This window comes from Procambarus clarkii, chromosome 59 (assembly GCF_040958095.1).
Source record: "Procambarus clarkii isolate CNS0578487 chromosome 59, FALCON_Pclarkii_2.0, whole genome shotgun sequence".
NCBI lineage: Eukaryota > Metazoa > Arthropoda > Malacostraca > Decapoda > Cambaridae > Procambarus > Procambarus clarkii.
This window is the reverse complement of record NC_091208.1, coordinates 21,085,613-21,112,062: the sequence shown is the minus strand read 5'-3', so window position 1 is coordinate 21,112,062 and position 26,450 is coordinate 21,085,613. Positions and strand designations below refer to the sequence as shown.

The following is a 26,450-nucleotide window of genomic DNA, read 5'->3' as shown; positions in this document are numbered from 1 at the left end:
GGTGTATCCTTGTTAATGTTCCAACATTGTGTAGGTGTATCCTTGTTAATGTTCCAACATTGTGTAGGTGTATCCTTGTTAATGTTCCAACATTGTGTAGGTGTATCCTTGTTAATGTTCCAACATTGTGTAGGTGTATCCTTGTTAATGTTCCAACATTGTGTAGGTGTATCCTTGTTAATGTTCCAACATTGTGTAGGTGTATCCTGGTTAATGTTCCAACATTGTGTAGGTGTATCCTGGTTAATGTTCCAACATTGTGTAGGTGTATCCTGGTTAATGTTCCAACATTGTGTAGGTGTATCCTGGTTAATGGTCCAACATTGTGTAGGTGTATCCTGGTTAATGGTCCAACACTATAAGTAGAGTAAAACTGCAGACTGGTTAACGTTTTAACACTGACTATCAAGAGGAGAAGATACGTCGCCAATCTGACACCGCCGAATGAAAAAGGTAGGTTTAAAGATGTGACTTTTATGCATGTTTTATTGATTACATAGGTTGAGTAAAGGGGAACATGTGTAACAAATCGGTTTTCGGTCATGCCTGTAATAAATAGTTGATGGTTTTCCACAAGTGCGAGGTTATTAAAATATAAAATGACTCACACCGGTCGAAAATTTCTAGTAAAATGCAGAGCGCCGTTGTTGAAGGCCTACCACCTTCTGGAGGGTTATTAAGGCCACCACAACAGCTTACTGTCCAACAGGCAAAGTATACATTAGCCCTGAACATAGCTCAGGACTAAAGTATACTTTCAGTATACACAGAGAACTGGGTTGTTGTTGTTGTTAAAGATTTGCTACCTGGAACAAAGTTCCAAGTAGCACAGGCTATGGTGAGCCCGTAGTACCTTTTGAGAACTGGGACACACCTCCCAGTGTTTCCTTTGTGACCATCAATATTTGTACATTTTAATATTGGAGTTATTGGCGTCATCCGTAGTTGGCAATAACAGCCAGATTATCGTTGAGAACGTGAGATGTTCACCCATCGCAATACGCGCCCCTTGGCTCCAAAGATGAAAAATATCTATAATGCCCGAATGAACATTCACCCAGTATTTTGCCTGAGTCTGATTACACATTAAATGATAAAAATAACAAGACCGCGAGTATATATAAAGATGGCCTTGCAGATGAACACCAAAGACAGAGTTGGTGAAGCAATTCTTATCTCTAGTCCCGCGTATAATATATTGTTTTGTATTCTTCTGCATATCTATAGGAAACTTTTCGTTCATTAATTAGTTACCTAAACTACACTAATCCTTTTCATTTTCAATCGCATTTTCATGTCTCATATATTAGTAATATAGCTGTATTTCTTTTATGTTTTTTATTATTTGAATTAACGTATTTCTACCACTGGATTTTTCCCAATTTTAGCATACTTTATATTTTAGAATCTGCTATATTTTGTGTTCTCACCATTCATGATTTCATCTCTGTTTTCTCCCTTCCCATCCACCTTTATGTTTGTCGTCTACGGGTTCTTAGTCTACCTTTTGTTTTCTTAGTCTTTCTCATTATTACCCTCACTCTTGTCTCCCTACTTCGTACTCACTTGCGACGTTCTTGAGCATTCTTTTTAGTTACTACTTTCTCTCGATTTTCCAGTTTATGCATTTCAGTGATCTTATTTTCTCCAACTAGCTGCCCGTTCCCTCTCCTCTTCTTCTCTCCTTTCTTGCCTCCCTCCTTCCTCTTCAGTTTCATCTCAGAAATAGTGCAGCTGGTGAAGGTTGATGTCCATCCATGGCTTGTAGAAAGTGATGCGGGTGAAGACCGCTGGGAGACCCACGTTGGTGCAGAGGGGGAACCCGAAGCTCACCACCCCGATCTGAGTACACTGTACACCCGAACACGTGACCAGCGGTCCACCGGAGTCACCCTGCAGAACATAATAGTGAGTTAACATGCTGCACGGACTTATCTTCACTGGGGGGACCAATGGGCTTTACTGAAAGTATGAATCAAGAAGTTTTGGATTATCGCTCTGTACGGAGCTTTACTGAAAGTATGAATCAAGAAGTTTTGGATTATAGCTCTGTACGGAGCTTTACTGAAAGTATGAATCAAGAAGTTTTGGATTATCGCTCTGTACGGAGCTTTACTGAAAGTATGAATCAAGAAGTTTTGGATTATCGCTCTGTACGGAGCTTTACTGAAACCTCCGACATTTTTTCGTCGTTGAAAAACATAGGATTTTGTGATTTGTGCAGCGTTGTGCCATTATTTATGTTGGGGAAGGGTGTTGTGGTCGTTGTCGTGTTCGTGGTCGTAGTCATGCCCGAAACGCTGTGGTTTTAGTAACTTTAATTCATAATGCATTGTGTCGGGGGACAGGAAGCCAGAGTGTATTCATGCACGGTTGGTTTATATCGAGATCCCTCACACCCCGCGTCCGAATTACTGACCCCGCCCAGGATGGAACCACACAACAAGCTGACTAACTCCACAGACATAACTTTATGGAGGAAAGACTATCTGACTAACCTTTAAACATAGTATATACTTGCTCTACCTAGAAATCCAACATTCCTCATGTATTTCATTTTGTGTCTATGTACTTTCCCTAAATAAACATTATCATTATCATAATGTTTAGCGCGTTCGTGATCGTGGCAGAAGTCATGAGCATGTTGGTATTCATAAGCTTCGTCGTGGTCGAAGTCAGGGTCGTGGTCAATCGGAGGAGTACACCGTGACGTCATGGTCATTGTTGACAACACACGCGTCAGACAAATTCGTGGCGTTCGAGAGAATAGGTGTTTTAAGTAAGAATAAGCTGACGACGATTCCCCTTTCTTCACCGTAAATGTCCGCTAAGAGGTGCTGGATCAATATATAGCAAAGGTGAGTGGAGGAAATACTGTAATATTGTGTTAGCAGCACCAACAGGAGTATTTAGGTGGCTGACGCAGGCGGCTACTCGCCTGACTGATGGCCGCCATGGTGGCATGAATTTACCTGAGGGCCACTAACACTAATGGCCTCGATGAGGACAGGAAGCCGGCGGCATGTAAAAGGTCCCCCTAACTGTAACAAGGGGTTCTCATTACGACATCAGGGGGTAGATACTCACGTGACAAGGGGTCCCCCTTTTAACAGTGAGACACACATGCTTGTCGTATTTAGCGCTGACGCCCGGGAACTTCTCCCAGGCTAGGACGCACGCCGTAGTGTTCATCAGAGGCGCCGTGTACTCCTTCATGACGGAACTCGTTTTCTTCACAGTAGTTGCGTACCTCCCCCACCCCGTCACCGTGGCGTTGGCCTCCTCGAAGCGGTCTTCTGTAGATAAAGCACATTGTCAGCAGGCGGTGTCTGAGACAGGACAGGTAGAAAGGGAAGGGGGGAATACATACCGAGAGGGGTTAGGGGAGGGGGGTATTCATACCGAAGGGGAGGTCAGAGGTAGGGGTATATACATACCGAGGTCGGAGGGAAGGGGGAATACATACCGAGAGGGGTTAGGGGAGGGGGGTATTCATACCGAAGGGGACGTCAGAGGTAGGGGTATATACATACCGAGGTCGGAGGGTATCTTGACAGCGCTGATGCCGTAGGAGAAATCAATCGGCCACTCGAGCTCCAAGATAGCAATGTCGTTGACGGTGGAGTGCGGGTTGTAGTGCAGGTGCCAGTGGATAGCCCTGATCTGATCCATGCACGGACCAGAGTAGTGATGGGGTCGTTCCAACAGGAGACAAGTCGTTCGGGAAGAGTGGAAAGGGTTCGAAAGGGTAAATAATGGTTCAGATATTGGCATATTGATTACAACTGTGTTCAACGTGAAATATTTATTATAATAATTAACATGAAGTACGAAGCTTATACGAATTCCACCACTGACGACCTAAATTATTTACTCAATAATATATGTAATGGGCTAGTACAAAAACTATTTTACTTACAATTCGATAAATAAGCACTGATTGGTCTAGTTATATCACAGACCGGTCCGAGAATTAACAAGTGTAAGGTGATGGAACTAGAAACAGGTGCCAGGAGACACGAAGGATGATACATGATGAAGGGAAACAACCTCCACGTACTAGTAGAGAAAAGACCTGGGAATGACTATAACATCAAAACTAACTCCGGAGATACACACAAATATGATAACATTAGCAGCATACTTGATAATGACCAAAGTCAAACATTATTCAGGAACCTAAATAAGGAGTCATTTAGAATTTTAGATCACTGCACACCGTCAGCATGATGCCAGTTTTTAAGCATGCTGTCTAATCTTGTACCCTCGTCTGTAAAAACACATACGAAAACTAGAAAAGGTTCAGACGTTTGCACTGTGGCTCGCCCCAAGATTACGAAGGATGGAGTATGAAGAGAGACTGCAAGAACTAGACCTAACGTCGCCAGAAAAAAAAAGGAGACATAGACATACAGTTCTCAGAAAATTTGACAAATTGGAAAAATAGGAAACTTTCACAATGAATACCAATAGAACAAGACGGCATGGATGGAAGCTTCAAAAACAGACGAGTCATGAAGATGTTAGAATGTTTTCGTTTAGTCTAAGAGTAAATGGAAAATGGAATAGATTAAATGAGCAGATTGTGGAATCGAACCCCCATTCATAATTTCAAAAGTAGACATGATTGAGAAATATGACAGAAATATACATTAGACAACCAGCAGCTAGAAAGACTGGGCCCAAGAGCTAAAACTCGATCCTGCAGGCACAAACAGTTTAGTATGTACACACACACACACACACACACACACACACACACACACACACACACACACACACACGCACGCACGCACAAAGGTCACGTGTAGATGACCTTGACTTACCCTGGAAACTTTGTTTTTGGTTTCATTGCGGGTGGAGAGGTCATGGTCTCCCAGACTAACCCTCACTTCGTGTATACCTCTTGAGAAGCTCCTGTGTGGGGGGGGGGAGAATGTTTTATATCATATCTCTTCACTGTTTCACACTGCGAGTTTGGGGAGAGACAGGTAAACCCGTCTTCTTTATATTATCATATATACTTCATGGAGTTTATTCGCTTGACGTCACTCTAAGGGGTCTATGCAACTCATTTACCTGTCAAACATTTTGAATACATTTGACATATTAAATTAATTTCAGATCTAAATTTTTTTTTAACATGCAACACGATTATTTAGTTAAATTTATTGGAGAAAAGAGAGGAAAATCCGCTCATTTCTCTATGTTTGATCCTGGAACAGAGTTCAGCCTTTGTCTTAACTGTACAGTCTTCACATAATACTAAGTGTAAGGGAGGCAAGGCGTCTTAATGACATAAGATGTTATCAGTATTATTATTTTTATTATTATTATTATTATTATTATTATTATTATTATTATTATTATTATTATTATTATTATTATATACCGAAGCTTAAAGAGCGCACCAAGATGTTGTTCTTTAACATTCAGCTACTGGGAACAAAACGTTCCAAGTAGCACGGGTTATGGCGAGCCCGTAGTGGAATTACCTGGCACAGGAACGGGGCTGTAACTTGACACATCAGGAAAATGGAAACACAGTCATTGAGAGCCAAACTGTTAGACTAGATGACAGGTGGAAATAGGAGGGAAGAGACACCTACCCGAAGACACAGTGGGCAGCAGTGAGAATGTGTCTGTCACTGATTATGGAACCACCACAGAAGAACTTGGACTTGTACACCAGTGCCACCTGGAAGGGAGCATAACACCTGCCTTAGGGACACATACAGTTACACATGTTAAAGGATTCACAGTGAAAATTGGTTCTCACAACTATAGCCTCATGCTATTTTGATTTTGTAAATTGCTATTCCTGCGCGGGCCCTGAGCCTCTGGCTGGCCCACTGGAACTCGTTTCAGTCTCAAGAGGTGGACAGGTGTTAGACTAGTGTTAGTTGTAGTATGGTTAGGTTCCATGTGTTGAATAACAACTGTTGAAATAACAACAATGTTGAAATAACAACAACTAATGTTCTAATTCACTAGAATGCGTCCAGCGTAGGATGACAAAGCCACAAATTAGAAACCTGTCATAATGAAGAAAGATTGACAAAGCTTAAGCTACATTCCCTGGGAAGGTTGAAGAATCAGGGGTGACATGATTGTACAAGTTGATGAATAGACATAACAAATGGGATATTAATATTATTGGGTGGGTGGATATGAATAGGAGCTGCCTCGTATGGGCTAATAGGCCTTCTGCAGTTACCATCATTCTTATGTTTTTATGCTGTTAAATCTCGGTGGTGATCTTATTTTGTTTGCAACTCTGCACTGTGTTAGATAATGTCCAATGGTCTGTTTGGCATTTTTTCTCATGTTCTGATTTTAGTTAGCAAATGTGTTGGCGGTGTGTGTGTGTGTGTGTGTGTGTGTGTGTGTGTGTGTGTGTGTGTGTGTGTGTGTGTGTGTGTGTGTGTTTATGTATGTGTGTGTGTGTGTGTGTGTGTGTGTGTGTGTGTGTGTGTGTGTGTGTGTGTGTGTGTGTGTGTGTGTGTGTGTGCGCGCGCGCTCAGGTTACGTTACAGGTGCCCACTCACTGTATGCAAATACAGAAACTAATTAATTTCTCTTCGCTACGTCTCTATACCAGAAACCCCACGGGGAAATCACCAAAAGCATTAAGTAAAAACTAATATAAACGGTTGACCAGACCACACACTAGAAGGTGAAGGGACGACGACGTTTCGGTCCGTCCTGGACCATTCTCAAGTCGATTGTGAGAATGGTCCAGGACGAACTAAAACGTCGTCGTCCCTTCACCTTCTAGTGTGTGGTCTGGTCAACTTACTTTAGCCACGTTATTGTGACTCATCGCCTACATAGTATAAACGGTGTAACAAGGGGCAAGCTTTATATTATTCTTTATACTATGTCTGAACTAGGAAAATATTATGCTGTCTCCCGCTATGCGTTCACATAATTAAGCATTATTTCATGACGTCTGATAATAATTTCTGATTATTTTGGGACAAAAACGCAAGCAGCTTACACAAACGATATTTTCTTACCAACGGGGTAATTATTGACTGGTGTTAAATAATCGAGTGACATACTAAGGAGTATATTATGAGTATATTGAGGAGTATAGGTGCGTGTTGATGGAGGTTTGGAGGTACAGGTAAGAGTCCACTGCAGTGATATTTAACACAGGTGAGTCAAACCCTCATCCTTACGGGCTAATCATGCCCGTGCCACCTCCTGAGTGGCTTAATCTTCATCAATAAATCAACCCCTCACTTCTACATACGACTTATTCCTAGAAACAAACACAATTAAGGAAGTATAAGGCCGAGGAGGACTAAAATAAGTTTTTTACGGGCTATTCATGCCCGTGCCACCTCTTGGGTGGCTTAATCTTTATCAATCAAATAAGTTTTGTGTAGTCAATCGCCGGGACACAAAGTTACCTTGATAAGGCAGACTAACTGTGAGGAGTTATGAGACTTACCTGCCAGGGATACTCATTAATGTTGGTGTAGACCCCACCAATGATCCTGAAGCTGCTATCTATGCTATCGTCGTCGTACTTCCAGCACCTGTCATCCACCTTCAGCTCGAACACTGTGGACAAGCACACAAACACTCCGTTATCTTGACACATTAGTCCTCGTCGCTCTGTTTACATAAATCTCATTCTATTATTATTTAGCTACTTAATTCTTTAGACAGCTGTTTGTTTTGTTGTTTTAGATTTAGCTACTCAGAACGAAGTGTCCATGTAGCACGGGCTATGGTGAGCCCGTAAGTGTTCATCTGTCACCTGAGGGCCACGGGAGACATCTCCCGTCACGCAGGGTGTAGTCGCACCTCCACAGATCTACAGTATCATCTACTGATACTGTTATGGCTCAAAAGGGCCACCACTTACGGGCTATTCATGCCCGTGCCACCTTTTGGATGGATTAATTTTCATCAATCACCTCAGGGTATCTATATACTTCTATATAGACACCCCTTTGGACTTGGACATAGTAAGAACAACTACGGGCTCACCATAGCCCGTGCTACTTGGGAATTTTTGTTCCAAGTAGCGAATCTTAAACAACAACAACTTGGACATTACGTGCCTAGCTGGAAGAGTCAAATGATCCTCGTTCTCAAATGAACGTAATGTGAACGTTCACATTACGTTCACGGCATCAGATACGAGTAAGGACGTGTATGGAGGCTCCTGGACGTAACCCGAACACAACCTCGTTTGACCCCGATCACGACGTTAGAGCTAACCCGCCAAACACACACCGAAACTACGACGTTGGTACAACGTTCGAACAAGTTTTAAAACCTCCTAACCAGTTATAACAACCAATATAGCAAGTTGTAACAACGTTCTAATACGTCATAAACACGTTAAGCCTAGATGTAACAAGTTTATTACAAGTTGTAACAAGCGGAAAATAGAGTTTCGGTTTATGTTTCCAGGGAAGAATCTATGGAATAAGAACGATAACGTACCTCTCCTGAAAGCTGATATCGCTGACGTGGTGTCCACACTTTCCAGGTACACACCCTCCTCTGACACAGCCTCTGGCGGGGCTCGGATCAATACCTGTAATGCCACGCAGGTATTTAAGTTCCGTGGAAATACCTGTTGCTTTAAATATTTGTATACACTTGGCAGTATATATATACTGTATACTGTACATGCCTAATATTATAATTATATTGTCCACACATGACACTGTAATTATTTGGAAATGCCTGTCGCTATAATTATCTAAAATGCACTATAATTACCTGGATACATACTTGTTAACCTGGCACCTTATTTACTTAAACACATAAATTAAACTATCAATACTTATATAAATCTCTCTGTCTGTTTGTCTGTCTGTCTGTCTCTTTCTCTCTCTCTATGTCTCTCTATGTCTCTCTCTGTCTCTCTCTGTCTCTCTCTGTCTCTCTCTGTCTCTCTCTGTCTCTCTCTGTCTCTCTGTCTGTCTCTCTGTCTGTCTCTCTGTCTGTCTCTCTGTCTCTCTGTCTGTCTCTGTCTGTCTCTCTGTCTGTCTCTCTGTCTGTCTCTCTGTCTGTCTCTCTGTCTGTCTCTCTGTCTGTCTCTCTGTCTGTCTGTCTGTCTCTCTCTCTCTCTCTCTCTCTCTCTCTCTCTCTCTCTCTCTCTCTCTCTCTCTCTCTCTCTCTCTCTCTCTCTCTCTCTCTCTCTCTCTCTCTCTCTCTCACACTCTCTCACTCTCTCACTCTCTCACTCTCTCACTCTCTCACTCACTCACTCACTCACTCACCCCTACAGAAGAAGGGGTGGTCAGCGTGCCCGGCTTGAGAGTGGTGGGGAGCGGTTCCTCCGGCTCCGGTGTGGTCGTCACCACTCTCACCACCGGGTCGTTCATCACCGTGGTCGTCTCCTCCAACATCTCCGTCGTCTGGGTCGTATCTTCAGTGGTGGGAGTCTCAGCGGTTGAGTCGGTGGTCGTGGTGGGTTTCTTGGTAGTAGTAGTGGTGGTGGGTTTGTACTTAATGGCATCGGCATTCCTAATCCCAGCCCACGTCGGTGCTGTTTCAAATAAATACAAGAGTTACCCATCATATTGACACACACAGGACCGCTCCTGTGCCAGGTAAATCCACTACGGGCTCACCATAGCCCGTGCTACTTGGAACTTGTTCCGAGTAGCTGAGTATATAACAATATTGTATTGATCTATACGAGCCTTTGAGTTACTCGTTATAATGACAATCACGGACGAGGCACTCAGAGTGTGCTCGAAAGGGCGATTTGGCGCACTTATAATGGAAGGATGAGTGCATTTGCATGAGGTCCTGCCCGAAACGCTGCGCGTACTAGTGGCTTTACAAGTTTGTAAATACTGTACTATTCAATGTATTCTCACAAACCCAATGTACCTTCTTGTATATATATATATATATATATATATATATATATATATATATATATATATATATATATATATATATATATATATATATATATATAAATAAATAAATAAATAAATAAATAGGTTACGATGAGCAGAAGATGAGTCACAATGACGTGGCTGAAGATATGAGGACCAAACAAAACATCAGAAGATGAGGAGACGACGACGTTTCGGTCCGTCCTGGACCGAATCGACTTGATAATGGTCCAGGACTGACCGAAACGTCGTCATCTCCCCATCTTCTGGCGTGTGGTCTGGTCATCACTGTGAGGCGAGGGCGTGTGTGTGTACTTACATATGAAGGGGTCGATATCCTTGCAGGCGATCTGGGTGACGCGGATAGAGAAGGTGTACTCTGGTACCCCCTGGACCACCATGGCCAAGATCAGCCAGTTCTTCTCCTTCACATGGAACGTTGCTGCAAAACATATGTCGCTGTAAAGGCCAAGTCTCGAGATATGTAAATATTTACATGTTGTTGATGACGTCACGAAACTCCCATTCTCTGAATTTTTAATGGCTAACTATTGTATGTTAACATGTGTGTCGGATTTCCGACAGGTTTATTTATCCCCTCACAATGCTGTGCTGCCTCCCCCTTACTACAGTGATTCCCCCTCACCTACCTACACTGTCCCTGACCAAACTGTCACATACTATCCCTCCTACACTCACGCTATCCCTCACACCTACGTACACTACCTACCCACACTACCCCACCCACCTACACACACCGGGCTCCACCCATCCCCCCTAATTCGGTCGTCGCACCTTTCTCGAATTCCACAATCCATCCCAACATTTCACCAACACTTGAGCCTCCCTCTCCCACGCTCGTCAACAAGCCACCCTCACACAAGCCACCCCTCCCTACCCAAGCCGCTCCCCCACAAGCAACTCCCCCTCATCGGCCTCAAGACATACATACTGGTCCAACCGGTCATGTTGCCGCAGAAGGGGGTGGACGTCTCGTTGAGGCTGCTGCCTAGTACCGTCAGGGTGTCTCTGATGCACACTCCCTCGTCGTACCGGGCCAGCTCAAACTTCTCCATTGCCAGTCTGTTGGGCACAAGACACGCTTAGTTGTGGTCTTGTGGGGTGTGGGTGGTTGTGGTCTTGTGGGGTGTGGGTGGTTGTGGTCTTGTGGGGTGTGGGTGGTTGTGGTCTTGTGGGGTGTGGGTGGTTGTGGTCTTGTGGGGTGTGGGTGGTTGTGGTCTTGTGGGGTGTGGGTGGTTGTGGTCTTGTGGGGTGTGGGTGGTTGTGGTCTTGTGGGGTGTGGGTGGTTGTGGTCTTGTGGGGTGTGGGTGGTTGTGGTCTTGTGGGAGGTTGTGACCTTGTGTGGCAGGTGCGGGCGTTACTGTGATAATGTCATGTGAAGCCATGAGCTTACTGCAGAGGTCATGCAGTAGGACACCATGAAACCTCACACTAAGGCGTTAACATACCTGACGGCGCACACCTTCTTGCCAATCTCCACCTCGAAGTTGCAGGTCCTGGCCTCCGAGTCGTTCTTGGGGAAGGACGGGTTCCTGAAGTAGGCGTGGTGGGCGCTAGTCCGGCCCCCGCACGTCTTGTCCACTAGGGGAGGGAGGAAAGAGATCAGGGAACGGGGTTCTTGATCAACGACGGATTAGCAATCCAGTTTATTTGCGAACGGTTAGAAAACGGGTTACTTTCAAGAGCCATTATTTCTTGACACATAAAACATTTAAGCTGTTAACCTATCTTGGACATTAAATCCAGGTACAAGTACTATGAGCAGAATGATTATGAAATTGAAATAAGTTTATTGAGGTAAAATACACACAAAGGGATGAGGTAGCTCAAGCTATTCTCACCCCGAATGATTATGGGTAAACACAGAAATCACAATAGCGTGATGCATCGAATGAACAAATCCACAAGGGCCGTGTGTGGAGGTTCATGACGAGGTTCGAACCCTTGTCACGGCGCTTGTGGATTAGTTTATTATGGGTAAAGTCAAGCTTTACAACTTCTTTAGTAGCTTTTACAATATTGAAGATATATATACACCTACTAATCAGCCACAATAACAAGTTCTAATGTACATTGTATAAATAATTATTATAATTATAATTACCAGAATCATCCTAATTAAATTAATAATTCAGGTTTCCCAATATTTATAATATTATCAATGCATTAAAATACGCAAATGTAAGATCTATGAAAAATTAAATATTTTAGGTAAAGCAATGTACATAAAATAAATTACTGTATTAGATTTAGTATAGCACATTAAACCCTGTACTGTAGTTCAGTACATTCGTGCTCACCTAGTTGTGCTTGCGGGGGGGGGGCGTTGAGCTTCTGCTCTTTGGTCCCGCCTCTCAACTGTCTAGGTGAGGTTACGTAAGGATTTATTATTTTATATTTGTACACGTCTTGTAATGGTAAGCAGTTTCAAAATATAAACATTATTGAAATGTAGCAAATATTAAAAAAAAATTACATGAAAATATGAAAAATATGAAAAAAATATGAAAAAAGTGCTAATTAGTATTTATTGGTTTAGTTTTCAATGTTTAATTTGCCATGAATTATTTAATATGTATGCCGTCTAATTTTTTAAATAATTGACAAATGAATTGAAACGTCATCGTCCCTTCACTTTCTAGTGTGTGGTTTGGTCAACATATTTCAGCCACGTTATTGTGACTCCTCGTCTGCATAATTGACAACATTGATTTGTTATGGGTGAGCCATATCTGGTAGCAAGAAAAAATTTGGTGGAAATACCCATTGACTCCAGCAATGCATAGCCTTCTCTTAGTTTTAATAGAACAGTTACTATTTACTTATTAAGTATTTATATAATACGTTGCTATAATATTATAGAAATGTATTTCATAAAATATATATTTAACATGAGTTACAAATGCACAGAGTATATATTGCTGGCATGACAGGATCTACCGTCGAAGGTAGATTCAGCTCCCGGTTGTGTAGTAGAGGAGACTTTATTTATGTACGGTTTACGTAAAGCCAGAAGTGTTCGGATGTGTCGAGGTGGGAATCCGAGGGTTTTAGGAAGATCGGCGTTCTTAAACAGTTTCTTGAATGGATTAGAGGACTAGTTTCTCGAGAACGTATTTTTTGAGGGTCAGAAGACGGGTTTCTAAAGATAAGGTAAATTATGCACAATAATAGAGTACAGGGTTTCTAAATCTAGTAAGAATCGAAAAAACTGAATTGATTGAGAAATCTATTTTCAATTCGTCATGCGAGTGATCCCCAAACATACTGGAAATATTATAATATTACCTGATTGTACTTGAATATTTCACCAGAAAATATATATCTGCAAATGTTTATGGAAATTAGTAAATTAAGTTTCTAGTGGCACTAAGGAGAATTATACACTCTTAATGGTAATATGTCTCTCTCTCTCTCTCTCTCTCTCTCTCTCTCTCTCTCTCTCTCTCTCTCTCTCTCTCTCTCTCTCTCTCTCTCTCTCTCTCTCTCTCTCTCTCTCTCTCTCTCCCACACACACACACACACCAATCACCTTCCCTATCCACTTAGACCCATTAAAACCGTTGCGACCTCGCTTCCTGCAAGGTCGGTGTTCGATCCCCGATAGCTCAAACGGTTGGACATAGTTCCTTGGCTTCATCTTTTCAACCCCGTCTCCCCCCTTCCCTCCCTCACTCCCCTGCACCTACCCACGCAGCAGTAGGCATCAGTGGCGCCACAGTAGCCGGCGAAGAGCCCTCGCTCCCTAGCACAATCCTGCTGGCTCAGACACGCGCCTACTGTGGTATCCACCTTACACATCTGGTAGTTCCCGCTGTCTCTGGCCGCGTACGTCGTCAGCTGCTGGAAGATCTCTGTTGGATGTACAAGAAGAAGATGAAGTTTAAGCCATCCAAAAGGTGGCACGGGCATGAATAACCCGTAAGTGGTGGCCCTTTTGAGCCATTACCAGTATCAAGAGCTGATACTGGAGATCTGTGGAGGTGCGACTGCACCCTGCGTGACGGGAGATGTCTCCCGAGTTGGATGTACAGAGGATTGATTGATGAGGGTTAAGCCACCCAAAAGGTGGCACGGGCATGAATAGCCCGTAAGTGGAGGCCCTTTTGAGCCATTACCAGTATTAATAGATGATACTGGAGATCTGTGGAGGCGCGACTGCACCCTGCGTGACGGGAGATGTCTCCCGGACCAAGTGGTGACCAGATGGTACAGAGGAGATTGATTGATGAAGATTAAGCCGCCAAAGAGGTGGCACGGGCATGAATAGCCCGTAAACAGAGAAGGGGGCACGGCGAGTGGTTATATATGGGGTTTAATTTGGTCATTTGTGAAGCTGTAGCCAGTCTTGGGAAAGGATTCTGGTCTTGTGAATGTTGGGTCACTTGTAGGTAGGCAGAGTTCAGCTCATCTTCTACCAAAAGTCACATACTGACTTACGGAAACATTAATAAGTTAGATTAGACGTATATGGTGTCAGCCTTCCATAGTGAGCTTAAATGATTCATAAATACAGCTTCATGGTGGTGTCATATGTGGCTTAGACAGTGAGAGACGCGTATGGTGGTGGCAAGTCAGGTATGTGTGGGAAATCAGTTGTGTAATGAGTAAGTTACGGTTAATTTGAGTTGTAAGTCATTTATAGACGTGAGATGTTTCTGGAGGGATGTTAGCAGTCATTGATTATAAAGCGTCATAAGTCACTTATAAGGGATACTAATCATTTATTATTATTATTACTACTATTATTATTATTTAAGCAAAAACATAAATATATCAACTTTATTTAGCCTTAAATCAAAACAGAAAAACTTTTTATTTAAAATTATATAATAGTCGTTGTGACCACAGTACTGACCGTGGACAATATAAAACAAAATAGGCCTCGATTCAGTTACCACTAAATTGACATGCAAACATTATTTTTTCTCGTGTGTGTGTGTGTGTGTGTGTGTGTGTGTGTGTGTGTGTGTGTGTGTGTGTGTGTGTGTGTGTGTGTGTATGTGTGTGTATGTGTGTGTGAAATACATGAAGCCTTTTAATGTGTTTGTAATTTTTTTTATTTATTGATGTATTTAAAGCGCATATAATTGAAACATAATTAATAATGAAATCAACCTGTTGTATTTGTACAAGAATATACGAATAATACTTAAAAAGTTCAATAAACATTAGCCACGACTCGTTTTACGGGTATTAAATCTAATCTCAAAGGGAAAATATATATATTGAGTATACGCGTTGAATTTGTATCCTAAGATTCGTCAGGATACAGAAATAATGAGCTCCCGGTACCCATGCATACACAAAGGGCAACCAATATATACACCGACAGGTGTATATATATTGGTTGTCGGTGTATTTGCATGGAGCTGAATGCTGTTCAAAACTATGTTAGGGACTAAAGTTAGTGTTTTCTGTTGATACCCAATCATACCCAATCTGTTGATACCCAATCATGCTGGCTGGCCAGTAAGCTCTGGTGATGGCTTTCATTACCCCTATGAGGTTGGTAGGCTGTAAGATCAATACTAAAATCTATCGATTGATTGATGAAGAGTTTTGGTTGATATATTCACAAGGTGACTAGCGTTATACTCACGTCTGCCTCCTCTGGTCTGGTCCCCAGGCGCCGCATACCCCACCAGCAGTGACCTAAAAATACCCAGATATCAGTGACTTCTGCTGCTATAGGTGTGCTTGCTCTTGATACAGGATATCACAGTAGGTTATGAGATAAAGTACAAAATTTCATTCACACGTTGCAAATGCTGACATATGGCTTGCAGGCTCTCAAAATTATGAACATATGATCTGTAGCATTTGCATAATTAAATGCCAATTTGAACAAAATAGGATTTGAATACGTACTGTAAAATTTTGATAATACCATGTCGAACTCTCTGTTAGTGAATTAAGTGACTAAGCGGCACTTATAACAATTTTGTGATAGGTTATAAAATATCCACGTCCCCGTAGTCACTGATAGGTATAATAGGTATTACATAGGTAATACATTTGAATTTGAATTTGAATTTGTAAACATTGAGTAGGCGACGGGACGCTTAGAACATATTCAGTACAGTATAGAAAATGGAGCCCAAGCAGGATGAAGGCTAACTCAAATAATAATTCCTCTACACACACTACAGTTCTAAAACATGGATTCCTTACACGAATAACAATAGTTGAAAGACTTGTGTCATATTGATCAGCTTGGGGAACACACTTGGTGGAGGTGGACCTTAACTGGCTGATTACGGCAGCAATCCCAAGTTCCCACAATGACTTGGAAGCATGCTAGAATGGTCCTGTGGGGTGGCGTTCCTCTCTCTCACTACTGCTCTGAAAAGATACGAGTTACGTTAGACATGCGCAGATGAATCACATAAACGTGATGAATCTATGAGAAAATGACCGTTTTTAAGTTCATCATGGTTTAGCCGGGAGTGCATGTGCCTGGAAAATTCAGGGACGCAGGTTCAATCACATTGTATTGCCTTAATATTTTCCTTTAAGTTGGACACATTGGCGAAATATGTCTAACTCAGAGACATAGCTTCATACCGATATAGGTTGCCTAGCAGTTGATGGGGTTAATAGTTACCAGTTGAAGCAGCTACTGGGGTCACTGTTTACCCGTTGAAGCCGTTAATGGGGTCACTGTTTACCCGTTGAAGCCGTTAATGGGGTCAATGGTTACCCGTTGAAACAACTAATGGGGTAACTTGTTACCCGTTGACGCAGCTGCTAGAGAAACCGATTACCCGTACATGCAGTTGCTTGGGGAACCGAGTAAATGTGGAAGCAGCCTCTGGGGAAATAAGATAATGATAGAAGAATCTACTGGTGATCCGGTTATCTTCTTGAGATTATCTTAAGATGATTTTGGGTTCTTAGCGTCCCCGCGGGCCGGTCCTCGACCAGGCCTCCTTTTTGTTCGGTAGGAGGGAGGCCTCCTACCTCCTACAGGTAGAAGGTAAGCATTTGAGGAACCGGTTACAGGTGGAAGCAGTTACTGCTTGCGTTGCTGCAAAATGTTTTTAAAGCCGTTTTTTTCCAATATAAAATATTGACGTTTTTCTCGTATTTTTGGTCTTATATTTACAACTATTATTATTATTATTATCATACGATGACTTTTGTTAAATATTATTGTTGTCCACCCTAAAGAACAAACAAATGTTGTGGGGGGTTTTATGGGACATGTATGTCATATTATTTACGGGTTTGTGACGAGGCTATTGAATAATTCCCTTAACATTAGCCTAGCAAATGTCTTTGTTGTCTGTGAGACGAGGATAATTGAGCTCTTTGTCTATTCTACTGCGATTTCCTACACATTTTTGACCAGATTCTTGAATTATTATGACATGACCATGTATACATGACCGCGGGGAACCGGTCCATGTATATGAGACAGGTTTGAGAGGCTTTGGTCACTGCCTGGTTGTGTGTCTCCTGTATATATTATACCATAAGAATCGCCATTTATTGACTTGCATTTTACCCGAATTTATTTAAGGACCACAATCTCTCTCTCGATATATATATATACTGGCCAGGATGCGAGACAGGAAACCGTCGGCTTGTCAAAGATATCTTCCCATTTTTTCTGATGATTTTTCCAACTGGATTTTAAACTGTCTAGGTATGTTCAGCTTTGGCGAGTAGGAGATCCCATGAGTGTATAACCCTGTGGGTGAAAAGGCATCTCCTGTTTTCTGTCCTGCATTGTGGCTTGTTGAGCTTGATACAATTGCTCATTGTTTGTGTTACATCTGACCCTTTAGAGAAGTTGTCTGGATCAGTATCTTCCAAATTGTTGAGTATTTTAAACGTTTCTATAAGATCCGTCCCGTCATGTCTGGTTTGCGGTGGTGTTAGTCCTGCCGTCCTTAACCGAGTCAGATTAGTTCTGGAGTGATTTTTGTCGCCCAGTGTTGAATTTTCTCCAGAGCAGATGTCTCTCTCAAGATGATGTCTCCATGTATACTGCATCTACTTTTTATTATTATTATTGAATAATATACTGCATTTACTGGAAGTTCTTGGCAGGTTACAGTTTCCAAAAATGGGAGCAGGTTTGTTAACCAGGCATTATTTTTTGCAAAACCATATTGCGTTGATTGTACTAGATTGTTAACAGTGAAATGATGAATGATTCTCTGCTCTAGGATTCTTCCCATCAGTTTGCAGATATGTGGTTAGGCTGATTGGATAGTAGCTTTCTGTTAACCTCTTTCTGCCTTTTTTTTTTAAATATGGATAACATTTGCATATTTTCAGTCTAGGGGAACTAACAAGTCAGTGGTAGAGTACGCGACTGGCAAATGCCGGGGTCATAGATTCCCGTCCTCCTCATAGCCCTATTTGAGTTTCTCATTATTATTATTATTATTATTATTATTATTATTATTATTATTATTATTATTATCCATTGGTATTATTAGTGTTTTATCCGTTGCGTTTTTCTCTCGCTTGGTCGTCTCTGAGCGAAACATACACTGTGTTAATATGGTGAATTTCGCTGCGTTAGTTTGTGTATGAGAAGCTAATTAACACAGCTCGATAAATGGTTCGACGTGACAGTATTATCTATCATGCATCTGATGCTATACACGCCCAAAGAGGCGACGTCAACAAAGCCACAAAGTCAACAAAGAGAAGGATTTTTGTTTTTTATTAACACCACTTAGGTACATCTGCATTTATGCAGCTATCCTAGACTATATGAAGGGGAGTACAGAGTGTGTCCAAAAACTAGCTACGTGATGCTAAAAATCCCCATCACACAGGATGGCTAGTCATAACTAGAGGAAAGATTGTAAGATATTTATATTCCTCACTCAGAATCACTCGGGAATGCCATCCATGCAGCCTAGTAAGTGTATTCTGATTAGTAAATGTTTTGTTTACCTTTCTCCTTCCAGCTTCGCCAAAAGCCATTGTTTGTGTATTGGGGCGGCCATGATATATATGCAAGTCACTCGATCAGAGAGGTTTAAGAACATTTGGATGTGATCAGTAACTGGCTAGGTGATTGAAGAGGAACTCGCTCCTGATTGGAGAGACCTCGACCAGCTACACAGACCGGTTGATTGATAGTTGAGAGGCGGGACCTAAGAGCCGAGGCTCAACCCTCCCCGCAAGCACAACTGAGTACAGAGGTCCTCTCCCCAACATGATGTATACTATATCTTGTGCTACTAACTCGAATATAGCCATTAATTTTAAGTACTTGTTTGAAAGTGAATGTCGTTTATCAACTCCCTAATTATTGCAAATAATTAATGTACACCTCAAGCACTCTGTTAACTTGATAACAGATAAAATAACAATTATTTGCGTAATTTGTGAGGTTATATCATTATATTATCCCGGCCGAGACAGAACCGGTTAGGCACTAATAATGCCTCTGTTCACCCAGCAGTAAATAGGTACCCGGGAATTAGTCAACTGTTGTGGGGTTATATCCTGGGGAAGATCAGTATTTGGACCGTGGGAAGACTTCGATACAAGCCGAAAGTATATATATATATATATATATATATATATATATATATATATATATATATATATATATATATATATATATATAATATATATATATATATATATATATATATATATATATACATATACATATATATATACATATATATATATATATATATATATATATATATATATATATATATATATATATATATATATATATATATATGCGAACAAGCCTGAATGGTCCCCAGGCATATATGCAACTGAAAACTCACACCCCAGAAATTACTCGAACCCATACTGCCAGGAGCACTCTGCAGCTGGTGTACAGGACCCCTTAACCACTCGACCATCACGACCGGACAAAAGATGATGGTAGCCGAGGCTAATAATTGTCCGGTCGTGATGGTCGAGTGGTTAAGGGGTCCTGTACACCAGTTGCAGAGTACTCCTGGCAGTATGGGTTCGAGTCATTTCTGGGGTGTGATATATATATATATATATATATATATATATATATATATATATATATATATATATATATATATATATATATATATATATATATACGTGTGTGTGTGTGTATATACTGTCCCCACCAAAACAAAGTAGACACTACATAAGCATGATTGCACTTCCTCACTCCTCATTGTCTTCCTTGGAGGTCTTCGCCTGGTGGAGTAATAGTCGCCGGAGGAGGTGTTGGTGGCATGAAGGAGGTGCCTAGGAACTGGTTTAAAGACGGGTGTGGTGGTGGTGGACGGGTCACTACTCAACCACTGTACACACATGACTGCACTGTACACACATGCCTGGCCGTCGAGGCTTGGGGTCAGGAAGACTGGGTGTATGTGTTTTGTGTTCTCACATATATGGGTCGAGCTTCTTGTCTTAAGCTCCGCCTTTCGAAGATCAGTAGTTGGGCAAATCAGCAGTGGAGGCAGACTCCATGCACAGTTTCAAATGTAGATATAATAGAGCTCGAGAAGCTCAGGCATCTGTACACCAGTAGATTAACTGTTGAGAGGCGGGACCAAAGAGCCGAAATTCAACCCACCGCAAGCACAACTAGGTGAGTACAGTAACTCACTCCTATTTATTATATTGCTTACATTTTAAATTGTATATCAAATTGGTCTTTAAGACGCCTTCGTCTATTCTGTTCCACTTTTTTAAGATTTGTAAACTGAAAAACTTATTCAGATGTCACTGACTCATTTGTACCTCAAGTTTCAAATTGTGTCCTCTCATTATATTATTCAGCACTGTTACCACTGGTTCTCTGTCGTTTTAAGCAATTTCTCTTGGAATCTTGCACGTCGTTATCATGTCTACACTATTCCTTCTTACCTCCAGTGTGATGAGGTCCAGTGCCCTCAGTCTTTCTTCAGGGGTAGTCTTCTTGTAATTTTTCTTTTGGCCCTTTTTTCTTGTGTGTGTCTTTTGGTATGTGTGTATGTATGCTAACCATGTGCGTGTATGTATGTATATATGTATGTATGTGCTTGAAGGGTTGAGCGTTAACTCCTGAGCCCCGCCTTACAGCTGTTGATTCTCTAGTAAAATAAATCTCGAATTTTATATTTTTTCCTATTTATTTTGACACCATATATTGTATTAACTTCTTCTATCTCTCGTCTATTGTACTTGTTCACCAATTTTTCTCTAAAAATGTATCTTTATAATATTTGTGTGACTAGTTAGCGTGCACTTCAAGTTATAATTTAATCCGCTAGTTCTATCTTACCTTGCACTGAACATGTCCTCTTTGTCCATTTCATCAATTGGTTCTGAGAATCTTTTATGCCGTTATCATGTCTCCTAGCGTATGCATCTCTTCAAGTGTGGTATGATATATATATATCTCATTTAACCTTTCATCGTTTATTTCTCATAGTTCTGAAATGTTCCTTTATTTTCTCATTCACATACATTTGTATTAATTACATTTAGAAGTTATTTTCGCGAGCCATCCGATATGTCGCCAAATAAACCACGACTCAATTAGTGTTAATTGTTCTGCTAACAATATACGTGAATGAATTACTTCGTGAATTATGTGCCACAGTCATTATCCAAAAGACAAAGGGCTGTCAACAGTGGACGCGTGCTGATGGTCAGACAAAGGGAGCAGGAATCACGACTTACACAGACATGAAGGTCAACACCTTGAACGTCAACAACAGGGTTAGAGGTAGGAGCTGGGAGGGTGCGAGGCGATATAAATACAGAAGACAAGTTCGAAAGAGAGCACACCTCGATTCAGCATCGCTCCTGTGCCAGGTAAGTCCACTACGGGCTCACCATAGCCGGTGCTACTTGCCCCGCTCCTGTGCCAGGTAAGTTACGGGCTCACCATAGCCCGTGCTACTTGGAACTTGTTCCGAGTAGCTGAATCTATAACAACAACATTCGAAAGAGGGAAAAGATGTTAGGCTACAGTACCAGGGCGTGAGGGTGGAGGGCGGGTAGAAATAGCCTAAGTTACTCTATACCTTTGGGATGTATTTTCTTGTCTCACTAAACATACTTGAACTTGAACTTGAACCAGGGCGTGATGACCACCACTCTTGCCTTGGGGATGGATGTCGTAGGTAATTCAACCCGTCCTCTCGACCTACATTCCTCCCTCCACCACAACGCCTGCACCGTTCACCTGATTCAGCTACGCCCTTTCTTCAGTTCCCCGCCACTCTTCCCTTTCACCTCAGCCTTCTCTTTATCTCTTGCTTCTTTCATTCTAGCATCTCTCCTCAACCAAGTAGCCCCTGATCCATGCCAAGTAACACGCTAGAAAACTATCAATAGCCTAACCTCAGGTTTAAGATGCGACATTCAACAGCACTGAAAGTGACAGCTCAAGGTAAGCGGGCTGCCCTTTACACCGCCGTAAGGTATCATTAAGCGAAGATGGACTTAGCTGTACATTCTGTTAACGACACAGCTGAACAAATGACACGTTGTTTACAAGATGTTCTTCGGGAGACTTAGGTTACTGTTTAGGCTGGTGTGTGTGAACCGGGTGTTGGTATGTAGGAACCGGGTGGTGAGGCAGGTGTGTGAACCGGGTGTTGGTATGTAGGAACCGGGTGGTGAGGCAGGTGTGTGAACCGGGTGTTGGTATGTAGGAACCGGGTGGTGAGGCAGGTGTGTGAACCGGGTGTTGATATGTAGGAACCGGGTGGTGAGGCAGGTGTGTGAACCGGGTGTTGGTATGTAGGAACCGGGTGGTGAGGCAGGTGTGTGAACCGGGTGTTGGTATGTAGGAACCGGGTGGTGAGGCAGGTGTGTGAACCGGGTGTTGGAGGCAGGTGTACATGACCAGCGTGGCAAAACTAGTAAAGGAGGAATCGCTTACAACTTGCACTGTATCATTGTTTAGCCTGTCAAGTTGGCTATACTCATGTGCTGCATCGCACCAGTCCCCTTCCATCCAGCAAAACATATTACTTTTGATTTAACATGTCGCAGCTAAGAACACACACACACACACACACACACACACACACACACACACACACACACACACACACACACACACACACACACACACACACACACACACACATACACACACACACATACACACACACACATACACACACACACACACACACACACACACACACACACACACACACACACACACACACATACACACTCACACACACACACACACACACACACACACACACACACACACACACACACACACACATACACACACACACATACACACACACACACATACACACACACATACACACACATACACACACATACACACACACACACACACACACACACACACACACACACACACACACACACACACACACACACGCTCATACACATACACGCATACACAAAACTTAGAAAAGGTTCAGAGGTATGCCACCAGGCTAGTCCGCGAGCTGAGAGGTATGAGCTACATGGAAAGATTGTTACAACTGAACCTCAATACACTGTAAGACAGAAGAGTTAGGGGAAACATGATCACTACCTATAAAATTCTCAAAGGTCTCAAAGGAATTGACAGGGTAGATAAAGATAAACTGTTTAGCACGGGGTGGGACGCGGAGCAGGGGACACAGGTGGAAACTTGGTACCCAAATGAACTACAGGGACGTTAGAACGAACTTTTTCAGTGTCAGAGTGGTTAACAGATGGAATGTATTAGGCAGTGATGTGGTGGAGAATGACTCGATACACAGTATTAAATGTAGATATGATAGAGTCCAGTAGGCTCAGTAATCTGTACACCAGGTGACTGACAGTTGAGAGGCGGGACCAAAGAGCCAAAGCTCAACCCCCCCCCCCGCAAGCAAAACTAGGTGAGTACACAATCAACATATTTCAAATGCGTGAGAATCTGACTTGAGTCTTGCCCGTGGGCTGCCTGCAGCAAGACCCCATCCAAGGATAACAACATAGTGGGGTTGACCACACTAGAAGGTGAACGGACGACGACGTTTCGGTCCGCCCTGGACCATTCTCAAGTCGATTGTGAATGGTCCAGGACGGACCGAAACGTCGTCGTCCCTTCACCTTCTAGTGTGTGGTCTGGGCAACATACTTCAGCCACGTTATTGTGACTCCTCGCCTGCAACATGGTGGAGTCGTAGCTTACATCCGAGCCACACTATATTCCTCGTTGAGAGACTTCCCAGACAGCCTTCACCCCCTCCCCCTTATTTATCACATCCAAGGTCATTTGTTGCGGTTGTAATTAAACCTCAAGAAAGGTGTATACTACGAGTCGCTGAACTGGTTACGCTGAATATAAATCACATGTATTCCGTCCCTGAAACTGCTGTGTGCTCTGTCTAGACAATGTTTTTGTTATGGAATCTGATGTTTGGTAGGATTAATGTTGTTGACATATCAAAGGTCAAAGGTACGAACTTAAGCAGATTAATTGATCTGATTGTTTTCATAATTAATAGGACGGTTAAATTGTGGTGGTTCATTAGGAAATCGGTTCCAGTAAATAGTGTCTCCACGTAATGTACTGTGAACGACAACTTAAGAACATGATAGCGACTGCAAGTAAGATACATCGTAGCTGTAACATGTTATTATTGTCTGACTCTCATTGTGTATATTGGCTGCAGCAACCCCCATATAGCCTATTGTTGTGTTTGACAGTTGATGGTATAACTGTTAGCTGTAGCATGCTGGTGAAGCCTATTGTTGTCTGATATGGTATACGTTAATAAGCCTATTGTTGTCTGATATGGTATACGTTAGTAAGTCTATTGTTGTCTGATATGGTATACGTTAGTTTCAGAGCCTATAAGGTTTCTTGCAGCTATATGAAAGAATAACTGTATTTGATCACTTTATTATATCAATAATTTGCTCGTCACATGGTGTTGAATTTTATGAATTACTTATTTCTAGTCTTCATATACATACTCACATGTAATGCCGCCTATAATGAGAGCTCTCCGCTGTTTTGGCCATATTCTATACACTAACATTTAAAGCGAGAAAAACAAGCACATTTGTTTTTAAGCATTTGCGATTACAGAACTGATGGGGACACTAAAAATACTTTAGACATCCGGCTCATATTTACAGTTTACTGGAGCCGAGTACACGAGGCAGAAGAGGTGTCAGTAGAGGAGAGAGGAGCACACACACACACACACAAGTCACCTGGGCATGAGTGAAGCACCCGCACGCTACCACACTCCAATGCTAACTAACCTCTTGTACCCGGCCCACCACACACCCCTTCTGCAACCCACTCGCCATAACTCCGGCCGCTCTCCCTCCTACTTGTTCAATAAATCCCTGAACAATATGTTTGACAAATCTCTCACCCTGTCCATGGAGGACAGAATAAAATGTATATATGCTGGTTAGCATTGTAAATGTGTGGCCACGTCTGTGGTAGAAAATAATAAAAATAATAATAAAACACTCATCTCGCGTTAGTGGAATATAGATGTAAAGGAAACTGCACAAGACTTATTTATTGCTCGATGCGAGGAGGTCTTCATTATTCTGCGTCTACCGTGTTATTCAGCAGTTTGTTCCATACATTATAACTCTATTTCCAAACCGGTGTTTGGAAATAGAGTTTTCCGGAGCCGATCAATTGTAATTGGGACAAAAATCTAATCTAACTCTGTGCATGTTTGCTGCATTACTGAATGTACAGTATTTGGAAATCGCTCAACCACATGCGTAAAAATATAAAATATTAAATAAAAAAGATAAAATCCTTACCCAACCTCATATAGGCGAATATATTTATTGAAGTACAGAGTTGAATGTGCAGTAATAGTTCCCAGTAGCTGAATCTTTAATAACAACGCGATTTACGGACTATTCATGCCCGTGCCTTCTCTTGGTTGGCTTAATCTTCATCAATCAATCATCAACCAGTTCTCGCGAAGTTAATCATTTGAAGTGTTATTGCCCAACGTAGGCAACCCATCTAACCCTTCGAGGTCGATACTAATTATTCCAAGGTAGCGTCCATAGTACGGTGTATTTAATATCAGTAAACCACCTGAATTTTGACAATAGTCCACTTGGTCTACGTTACGGTGTACAAAGTGTGAGGACAGTTGTTTACCCTTAGGCTAGAGGTTAATTTCCTTCCAGTCACCCCAGCTAAGGCTCGAGTGTGTATAGGAGTTTCTTGTATGAAACTGTCAAATATTGTGTGTGTGCACTCACTGAGTTGAGCTTGCATTGGTTGCATCGGACGTCAGCTCTTGGGCCTGGGTTTTCAGTTGTCTGTCAATTCTGTGGCTCCTATTCCTATTGTTGTTAAGATAGCTGCACTTGATGTACAGTGTTCGCCTCGTATACCCATTCGTATAGACCATTCCCCTCCCCCCCCCCCCCCCGTTACAGGCAAGAGTCGTGGTGTCCAAGAGGTGTGTCGGCCAAGAGGTGTGGCAGACACGAGACTTGTTTTACATTTAGCTACTCAGAACGAAATGTCCATGTAACACGGGCTATGGTGAGCCCGTAATACAGGACACGAGGCGTGTCGGCCAAGAGTTGTGGCGTCCAAGCTTCGTGGCC

At 42.2% G+C, this 26,450-nt stretch overlaps 2 protein-coding genes across 6 annotated transcripts in view; one reads left to right on the top strand and one right to left on the bottom strand.

Annotated features, from left to right (window-relative positions):
* Positions 1-472: 472 nt before the first annotated feature.
* Positions 473-25,121, bottom strand: LOC123768207 (transmembrane protease serine 11D). 5 transcript variants are annotated; one of them, XM_045758638.2, is made up of 15 exons: positions 24,985-25,121; positions 16,077-16,247; positions 15,505-15,557; positions 13,592-13,756; positions 11,351-11,483; positions 10,834-10,964; positions 10,201-10,323; positions 9,252-9,520; positions 8,467-8,560; positions 7,460-7,572; positions 5,610-5,698; positions 4,827-4,917; positions 3,534-3,663; positions 3,088-3,296; positions 473-1,893 (listed from the first exon to the last, which is right to left on the bottom strand). In XM_045758638.2, exons 2-15 carry the CDS (start codon positions 16,106-16,108, stop codon positions 1,720-1,722), a joined length of 1,806 nt encoding a protein of 601 aa, XP_045614594.2. In that variant the 5' UTR covers positions 16,109-16,247; positions 24,985-25,121; the 3' UTR covers positions 473-1,719. The 5 variants fall into 5 exon arrangements, with proteins under 5 accessions (XP_045614594.2, XP_069163045.1, XP_045614593.2 ...); XM_069306944.1 differs by having other exon boundaries at positions 3,088-3,293; XM_045758637.2 differs by having other exon boundaries at positions 25,065-25,112.
* LOC123768208 (saccharopine dehydrogenase-like oxidoreductase) overlaps positions 2,711-26,450 on the top strand; it is a 72,170-nt gene continuing 48,430 nt past the window's right edge. The window contains exon 1 of the mRNA XM_069306946.1: positions 2,711-2,858. The gene's annotated coding sequence lies outside the window, so the exon portion shown is untranslated. The remainder of the gene's footprint in view (positions 2,859-26,450) is intronic.

Excerpts from the sequence above, each read along its gene's own strand:
- LOC123768207 (XM_045758638.2), bottom strand. The coding sequence starts at position 16,108 with ATGACACAAGTCTTTCAACTATTGTTATTCGT. Across the intron at positions 3,664-4,826 it reads CCAAAAACAAAGTTTCCAGG|ATCAGGGCTATCCACTGGCA; the intron begins GTAAGTCAAGGT and ends TGCATGGATCAG. Across the intron at positions 1,894-3,087 it reads AAAGGGGGACCCCTTGTCAC|GGTGACTCCGGTGGACCGCT; the intron begins GTGAGTATCTAC and ends TATGTTCTGCAG.